Consider the following 9,988-nt stretch of genomic DNA (forward strand, 5'->3'; position numbering starts at 1 on the left):
GTTAGCCTCACCTTGTACTGACCACCAAGTACTGACTGTTAGCCTCACCTTACAATTACAGAGGACTAGCCTCACCTTGTAAGTACCGACTGTTATCCTCACCTTGTAAGTACTGACTGTTAGCTTCACCTAACAATTACAGAGGACTAGCCTCACCTTATAAGTACTGACTGTTATCCTCACCTCATAAGTCTTGAGCTGCAGAGCGAAGGCCTGGTTGGGCTTGACACAGGACCGCTTGCTCCTGACGAGCTCGGTGGCCCTGACCAGGTTGAGGTTGTAGGCCTTCATGGCGTACGCGATGACCACCGACGCTGAGCGACTGATGCCCATCTTGCAGTGCACCAGCACCTTGCTGCCACGCTCTCTGTGTCATCATGCAGGGCATATTAAGGGCACTCATGGGGCCTAGTAAGGGGCATATTAGAGGCACTCATGGGGCATAATGAAGGGCATATTAGAGGCACTCATGGGGCACATTTGAGGCACTCATGGGGCATAATGACGGGCATATTAGAGGCACTCATGGGGCATAATGAGGACACTAATAGAGTATATCAAGGGAAATAAAGGCGAATATAAAGAAGATTATAACAGACGTTCTGTCACGCTCCCTGTACCTTATGCAAAGCATTAAGGGCAAGCAAATAAAGCATATAAATGGCACAGAGACGAACATGATCACTACAGACGTTAAGCAGAATAGCAGGAATGAATGAAGTGACGGTGCCGTAGCGAGAATAATATTGCCTATAATCTTTTCAAAGACACAAAATTAAAAATTAGCAATAATAGAGAAATGTGCTGCGGATGGGATATAAGGTATTAATTGTATTCTATATATTCAAATGGATTCTATACTTATAAATTATATTCTGTGCGAAATAGGAGTATAGGAGTTCTACACGCGAGTATAACAATACGAAAGAGTGTAATGACATGAGAAGGGAAGGGATCCTTACATCTCTTCCCTCAAAGCAAACGACTTTGGAACACCGTAAATTACGAGATTATTTAGTAGAAAACGCGTTTAATCAACGTTATTTCAACGGCAGAGGCTTATTGGGTTCCCTGTATTGCTTCATTCTAACCTAAGCAAACATAATAACATAACGTATAGAGAAGAAGTTCCTCTCACTTTTCTTCTTCATATCGCGGCATCCTAACTTAAGCAAACTTAATAATTCATCAAGGAATAGAAGAAATTCCTCTCACTTCTGTTCTTAATATCGCTGTATCTTACTTCTGTAAGATAGCTTATATCGCTGTATCTCTCACTTCTGTTCTTAATATCGCTATATCTTAACACAATCAAACTTAATAATTGATCATCACTTAACAATTGACTCACTTGATGGCGTTGATGTAGCGATATGTCTCCTCCCAGTGACAGAGCAAGTCTGTCTTCTCGTTATCGTAGACGCGGATGTTCTTGTAGTTGAACATCCCAGGGAAGAAGTTGTCGATCTCCATCGTGACGTTGAGGATGTGGCCGATCCTGGAGAAACATGAGGAAATGTTCAAGGCGGCTTGATAAGTACAAAAATTTAGGACTTAAAAACTATCATCATCTCAACATCTAGGCCTTAAAAACCATCAAAAGAATAGAGATGTTGAGAGTCTTGGGAGATGATACCAAAGAGTGTAGTGATGATAAGGCTTTGGAAAATGGTCAAGAGAAATAGTGACGTAGTAGACCTTTATTCATGTATTTATGTATATATACACATGATATTTACAGATGTTCATGAGACATAACCCTTATAATTGTGCTCCTCAACATTACCACAAGACGATCGTATTACAGTACTGATACAATGAATATAAATGATATTATGTGAACATATATGTTGTTATAAGCGAGGAGAGGGTTACAGAGGATGACAGAGGGTTAGTTAAGACGTGGAGGGTTGAGCTGTGACGTTCATTGTATGCAAATTTCTGATTAGTGAGAGGTTGGAACTCGAGGTTGATGTTATTATTGTTATTCTAATTATTGGTATTATTTTATTTTTATTAGTGTTATTAATAAGGTTGAAATTATTATGATATCAAGATTATCAATTATTAATTCCTCTTCTAATGGCTGATAGGAAGAATTTATATCTAAATCAGTCAAAGGTTAATGCAAGAGTCAGGTGCTTCAGTCAGTTCGTACGGTATTAGTTCCGTACGCTAGCAGCACAACTCACCCGTTGGTCTTGAGTTCGTCGAGATTGGATGCGTTCCACTCAGACCCCAAGAAGACGTGAGGGAAGATCTCAGTGGCAGCGTCCATCTGTCCCAGGATCGTGAGCATCTCCTGGTCTATGTAAGATTTGTACTTGAACAGATCCATCGCAAGATCTTTCTCCAACTTCTGGCGGATAACTTTAGACGTCACTTCGTCGATGTCTACACTCATCATTATTTCCTTGAGCTTACTTCTTATCAGCTGCTGGGTCTCCTCTCTGGGGAAATACAACATTTTCCGAATATTTTTGCCATCTTACGGTTATTCAGCAGGGCCTATACTTTCAAAAAAAGTTAAGAGATCGTAAGTTCATGAACCAATCATTGACGGTTTTTCATGCAGAATCCACCAATCATAGACAAGAAAATAGAGCGTAAGTACTTACGTTCACTTAGCGAGTTTTAAAAGTATGGTCCCTGGTAAACAACTCCATGCAGACAGTTTACCAATATTTTTGCCATCTTACGATAATTCAACAGGTAAACAACTCGATGCATACAGTTTTAAATGTTCCATAAATAAATATAAACACTTAAGTACAAATTAATTATCATCGCAGACTACAAACAAGACCAACAAATAAAATGATATAATATATTTATATTTTTAAATGTCTCACTTGCAAGTAAGGGTCTCAGGTGATGGCGGTCGCTTGCTGAGCAGCGACGCCATGGCGTTCCATTCATTAAGACGGCTTTGGTCTGTAGTAAGGCTGCGCTTGTAGTAAGCCAGCCAGTCATGGCTTAAGCCACCCTCGTAGTGACACTGCGACCTGGCGTGGCCGCAGTGCCGGTGCAGTACTTGTAGTGCTGACCTGTGGGTGTAGTAGTTATGAGTGCACGTACAGTGCAAATGCAGTGTAAGCGAGTGCAGTGGCAGCATAATCACACTGCAGTGTAGGGAGAGAGCATATAAGCAGTGTCATGGCACTGCAGTGTAGGGAGAGAGCATATAAGCAGTGTCATGGCACTGCAGTGTAGGGAGAGAGCATATAAGCAGTGTCATGGCACTGCAGTGTAGAAGAAAGCATGAGCAGTGTCATGGCACTGCAGTGTAGGAGAGAGCATGAGCAGTGTCATGGCACTGCAGTGTAGGGAGAGAGCATATAAGCAGTGTCATGGCACTGCAGTGTAGGAGAGAGAGCATGAGCAGTGTCATGGCACTGCAGTGTAGGAGAGAGAGCATGAGCAGTGTCATGGCACTGCAGTGTAGGAGAGAGACGAGACGAGACGACACAATAGTGTACGCCAAGTTAGCAATAAAAACAGGGACAATTTCCAGCACTCCGTGGGAATTCCGGGACAATACTGAGACGAGACGTCCCGGTTAAAATAGGAATGCTAAAATTTCCCGGAATTTTACTATTTTTTAACGAGATATACTAGTTAATTCTTAAAATGTAATCTAAATAATAAATTGTTTCAAAAATTCTGATCTGATCAATATTTTAGCGCATTTTCTCATTTATGGAAAAAATGCACTATTGTGCTCGCCATGTCCGTCCGTCCGTCTGTCTGTTTGTCCGTCCGTCCGTCTGTCTGTTTGTCCGTCTGTCTGTTTGTCCGTCCGTGACTTCACGTTTTCGGCGACGAAAAAATGCGCTCTCTGTCACTCACTGCAGTGATTACTGAGTTATATTTTTTCTGTTTGCAGCGTTTCAGGCATTTTACTATGTAAATGACATCGCTTTTGTCCACCTAGCAAATTTGTCAGGCCTGAGTGAAATTTAAAACATAACTAAGTATTAGAAATGCGCAGCGGGAGGAATCATTAAAATTTTTTACATCATTTCGTTTCAGATTATAACGAAAAAAAAAAAATTTTTCACAATTGGACAGCTCACAAGTTTCTAAATTCTGAACGGATCGGCACAAATTTCAAACAAATCTAATCACTAGTTAGACTGCGCGGTAGGAAGCGTAGTAGATTTTATGTGTCGATTCGTTTTTTATTTATACTTCGGTCATAAAGTACCAAGGCTAGTAGGTGTTCGTTATGAGTCTACATCCAGCAAACAAGTTTTACGAAACAAATGTCTGCCAAGGAAACAATTATAATTACTTCTTTTTACCAATCTTTAGTTTAACACGTTGACTACGAAGTGGTACATATGCGTACCACGAAATGTACTATTTCTCCAGAACGTAGTAGTACATAATTCAGGTTGCCTAAAATTGGCCAATTCCGATAACAAAAAAGGCCGATAACTCAAAATATACTAGTTTATTTGTAGGTTCCACTATAAAAATTCCATTCATTTTCTTTTTGCAGTATTTAAAGTTTAATTAGGAAGTACTCCTATCATAAATTTTAGCCGGCCAACGCAATTGAGAAAAACTAAATCACGGAATTTGTCCGGAAAAATGACCGTCTGGCAACCCTGTTTAAAAACAGTACAAAAAATGAAATAATAGCACAAGATGAAGCAATCGTAGTCAGCGTGTTAAAATTGAATGGCCGAGAGTTCAAACGAAAAAGTTCAGAGAGCTAAAGGGGGTACGTTCTCTACTTGGTGGGGACTAATTACTCTCATCTGGGGTAGGCTACAGCTGATGATGGCATGAGAGACTTTCTTCAATGCTTCGCTAGAGTGTAAACTTAGGCTTAGGTTAACCGAAATCATAACTTACAACGTATTCATTTACTGTTCTCACGTGGATCTCGGGTATTGAAATTCAATGGAGTCGCATCTTCATTGCAGATGTTCTCAAGTTTGTCTAATGCTACATCAGAGTCTTTATTTAGGCCGGAAGTATATTTCTCCAGCCGTACAGCTAACCAACGTCGGCACGAAAGAGATGTCTAAACATGCCCGATGTGTTGCCATCATTCAATTTTTAAATATCGCCACAAAGTTTGCCACGACTATTTGCTTGGTTTATACCCCGGTCATCATAGGTCTCGCCTATTCTTTGCTTATCAAAATATTATTAGACACCCTGCTGACTCGTGGCGTCTTGCAGGGCCTGAGAAAGCCCTCCCACACTCTACCAAGCGGGCGGACCAATCGACACTGCGATGAAGAAGTTACACGCACTGATCTTGTATGGTTCTGATCAGACGCGATTGAACGCTCAACCGCAACATCATTCACTAAACATTCAGCCATACATCGCGATGTCTGCCCACTACAGCCAAATTAGTTTAGCAGCCAACTGTCGCCAAATCTGTCCATAAATGGCAACTGTCCATCAACACTCAAGAGTTAACTTGATATTCCTTGACCAAGCGTTCGGAATGTTTCGTTTTCTTTCCGTATGGTAAGAAATATCTTGTTTCGTCTTGGACATATTCCAGACATGTCACGTTTCTTTTTATTTCTATGTCTCGTATCGCTCCATAATTACCGGGACGACATAAGTTTTAACGTCCGGGACAGATATTTGTTCTGGGACAATTATTCCCCCGTCTCAATATTTTTTCCCGGAAATTTCTTGTCTGGTCTCGTTGTCCCGGTTCATTTCGAGAAAATTATTCCGAGACGCAGGTGTCTAAGCAGCAGCAGTGTAGGGGAGAGCAGCAGCAGCAGCAGCAGTGTAGGGGAGAGCAGCAGTAGCAGCAGCAGTGCAGCAGCAGCAGTGTAGCAGCAGCAGTGTAGGGGAGAGCAGCAGCAGCAGCAGTGCAACAGCAGCAGTGTAGCAGCAGCAGCAGCAGCAGCAGCAGCAGCAGCAAGTGTAGGGGAGAGCAGCAGCAGCAGCAGTGCAACAGCAGCACTGTAGCAGCAGCAGCAGCAGCAGCAGCAGCAGCAGTGTAGGGGAGAGCAGCAGTAGCAGCAGCAGTGCAGCAGCAGCAGTGTAGCAGCAGCAGCAGCAGCAGTGTAGGGGAGAGCAGCAGCAGCAGCAGTGCAACAGCAGCAGTGTAGCAGCAGCAGCAGTGTAGCAGCAGCAGTGTAGCAGTATCCTAACACTGCAGTAGCAACAAGTACAGGAGTTGCAGGACAGCAATACAAGGAGTCATACCCCGCGGCGACGCATGGCATCTCTTTCATTTCCAACACATTCTAACTTTCGGCATTTTTCTTAGTTCTGAAGGCTCATTTTACCACGTTTTTTTAGCTCGCTTTCGTGTCCGTCTGTCTGTCTGTCTGTTATCTTGCAATCGATATTTATACTCATTTTGCTGAAAGAAATTTTAGTCGTTCGACTACGGATATCATTTTTTGTTTCAAAAGATTACTGTTTTTCATTTGGTTGTAAAAAGAACCTTAGAAAAACAAGGTTTTAAGAAAAAGAATAACTACAATAAAGTTGACTTCACAAATAGAAACCATTGAACTATCTCGAAAACGAGTTACACTAACTTATAAGAATGCTGAATTCTAACAATTTGAGGGAAAATGTGAGTTGAATTTACTCATAAATATACACATACCCAGTACAGGTTTATTATCGAATTATTTTATGTCTATTGCAGATAACCGTTCTGAGGCTAACCGAGCTCTTATAAAATGCCACACAAAATAAGTCAGTCTTGATAACAGCTCTGTTATCGTACATCATGTTAAGCAGGTCTTATCTAAACACTGGCAAGTGTATAAGAGCATCTGCATTGCGATCATTTCAGCTGCAGCGCTATAAGTAGCAGCTGTCAGGCCAGCAGGTGTAAAATGCAGATGCAAGCAGCTGATGCAGCTGCTGCAGCCCTACAAGTACCAGCTGCTAGGCCAGCAGATGTAAAATGCAGAGGCAGGCAGCTGATGCAGCTGCTGCAGCCCTACAAGTAGCAGCTGCTGACCAGCAGGTGTAAAATGCAGAGGCAGGCAGCTGATGCAGCTGCTGCAGCCCTACAAGTAGCAGCTGCTAGCCAGCAGGTGTAAAATGCAGAGGCAGGCAGCTGATGCAGCTGCTGCAGCCCTACAAGTAGCAGCTGCTAAACCAGCAGGTGTAAAATGCAGAGGCAAGCAGCTGCTGCAGCTGCTGCAGCCCTACAAGTAGCAGCTGCTAGGCGGCCAGCAGGTGTAAAATGCAGAGGCAAGCAGCTGCAGCAGCTGCAGCAGCTGCTGCAGCTGCTGCAGCCCTGGCAAGGTCATCCATGAAGGGCACGCCACTTCATCTGTCCATCCCAAGCCAGCACAACTCGTACAAAACCACTACACTCCAGTACCGAACTAACGTAGAAACAATCGCGAACAAGCGAAGAACATTAAAATAATCGTAGAACATTCGTACTACTATCGTAGAACATTGAAGCAATCGTAGAACATTCGCACAAAAATCGTACACAGTTTGTGCTACTATCGTAGAACGTCCGTACAACTATCAACGAACATTACTAGAGACTTTCTATATATCAATGCCTCTTCCCAGAACTGTTAAATATTTTTATTTTTGAACGATGACACATTTATAAAGATATAAAGAAAAATTATTTTGTATTCTATTCGTTTTTTTTGTGCAGCAAAGATTACGTACAATTCGCATGCGACATTATCGCATTGTCCTTGCAGGTGCTGCTGCTAGGTGCACAGCAAATGTGAAGATTTATACGTAATGTTAAAGAGACATGTAACTTACGGTATAAGAGTAGACGACTCGTCATGGAATGAGACAATAAGCCAGCACGGCAGCGGCCAGCTCGCTGATCATATCCCAGGGCAATGCAATCAATGCCATTCAATCCAAGCCAGGGTCTGAGATACGCGACTCTGCCACCTTACACTGAGAGAAATGAGTGGGTCACTATAGAGACACACTCAGAGATACGAGTGTGTCTCTGCATGCATGGCAGAGAGTCAGCATACAGATCTCTGTACCACCTCTTCTTTACCATGAAGCCCCGGGGTTATGAGATAGACAATAGTACATTGCCTTAATAAACCAAGTGTGTTTTACTACGTAAATTGTTAAGGTCAACTTTGAAGTGGACGTTTTGTTGAGCCCTCGAGAAGCTTCACAACAGAGCTAAGAGGTTGACATTTGTAAACAGAACAAATGCTCATAGCTCGTTTGTGGCAGACTACACCGAGCATTTCGCACGCATGTCTTATACCAAGAGGCTATGTTATTCTATGACAACGGCGTCTGATCTGTTAATTTAAAAATCGTAGATTATATTCCCCATCAAAGACCGTAAATATTTTACAAAAAAAGAAGCAATTCGTCTCCATTTACTATAATGTTTGAAGGTGCTACAACTCAGGCTGGTGAAGGGCGCGCTTTGAAAGACGTACTCGTATGCAGCATTCTTTATGAACTTGCAGTAAATGTGGCCCATGTGACATTATAAGTAGCGTCATTGCAGTGAGACTGACGTCCATAAAATATGGCTTCATCGAACTCTAAAAAGTCAAATGTGGTTCGAAGAAATTCGTGAGGAAGAGAACAGGGGAAGATTAAGTGAAAACAGAATTTAGAATAACTTCTACAGATTTATTTCAAGAACTTTTGCACCTGTCTAAAAGGGTATTGATTTCATGAAGAAACTAACGTTCATGGCGTCATTTATGTTACAAAACAGCGTACAAAATTCTCTTTGTTTCGACAATGAATGAATAATTAGGGGTAAATCCGCAGCAAGAAGAAAACGTACGTAGAGCAACGGTCCTTCTGCACTAGTGGCATTTCCTGCAAGAGAGTTTGAGGCTTGTGCAACATTCCTACGACCAGCTTTTGTCCTGAACCTTCACTCCAAATGCCATATTTTTTTTAAAGGCCTCCCACACTCACCATTCCAACAAAAAAAAAAAGAATTGATTTTATTAATTAAAAACAGGGAATGGTTTCATGTCAATGATCAGGGCCCCGACCTTAACGCCTCTGATGGTGGCCTACACCGACTCCATATTGAGCATAGCGATGTCCGCGAACTACAACTTTCTTACCAAGAATTTGGAGAACTTATATTTCTAAGTATATAATTAATGAAGTGGGCGCGTTAACACAAACGTACACTACACCAAGTGCTAGTAAATGCAGTTCAAGTGATCGGAAGCTACACACAAAACACAACACTACAGCTAACGCACGATACAGTGTCCCAAAACATCCGCTGTACGCGATAAACTGCATCAGTGCAGTCGCTTTCTTCGCGTCAACGTTGAACAGCACTAAGAGTTGATAACAATGCACCGAGTCAACGAGAGATCATTGCACATGTAGGCAGGCATGTTGACAAATTCTAAGCTGAATGCCAGGGGCCATACTTTCAAAACTCGCTAAGTGAACGTAAGTACTTACGCACTATTTTCTTGTCTATGATTGGTGGATTTGGCTTGGTAGGCTGTCATTGATTGGCTGATGAATTTACGATCTCTTAACTTTTTTTTTAAAGTATAGGCCCAGGTTGTTGTGCAATCGTCGAGTCAGAGTTTGCGTCTATGTAGATCAGCTTGTTTAGCACCTAATTATGGGTTACTTATAATTAGTTTACACACGATTTGCGGTGAATAAATAGCGATCTATATAGTGAGTATATTTTCGCCATTATCGAAGTAACTAAAATTACACCGAATTAAGCTGGATCAGTAACCTTCGATAATGACACATGATTCGAATATCGTTAACTTTGACAAGATGCCGCTATTTTAACAGCATTAATTAACACTGATTCTTGGAAGGGTACAACGAAGGGCGAGTAAGGGGAGGTAAGGGAGGCATCACGCATCACCACATTCACTTTCACGACAATAAAAAACATACACAACCCACAGCTTCATCCACACAACGCACAGCATCATCCACACAACCCTAAGCTTCATCCACACAACCCACAGCTTCATCCACATAACCCACAGCTTCATCCACACAACCCACAGCT

General features: G+C 42.1%; 1 protein-coding gene across 1 annotated transcript; it reads right to left on the reverse strand.

Moving 5' to 3' along the window:
• Positions 1–183: 183 nt before the first annotated feature.
• On the reverse strand, positions 184–3,047 carry LOC108677327 (protein phosphatase Slingshot; the record flags this gene model as incomplete). Its single annotated transcript, XM_018165543.1, is given in 4 exon segments — positions 184–367; positions 1,352–1,498; positions 2,193–2,450; positions 2,853–3,047. Coding segments are annotated over 4 exon segments (784 nt in total), but the record flags the coding sequence as incomplete, so codon positions are not given.
• Positions 3,048–9,988: the final 6,941 nt, after the last annotated feature.

This window comes from Hyalella azteca, unplaced genomic scaffold (assembly GCF_000764305.2).
Source record: "Hyalella azteca isolate HAZT.00-mixed unplaced genomic scaffold, Hazt_2.0.2 contig3654, whole genome shotgun sequence".
NCBI classification, from domain to species: Eukaryota; Metazoa; Arthropoda; class Malacostraca; order Amphipoda; family Hyalellidae; genus Hyalella; species Hyalella azteca.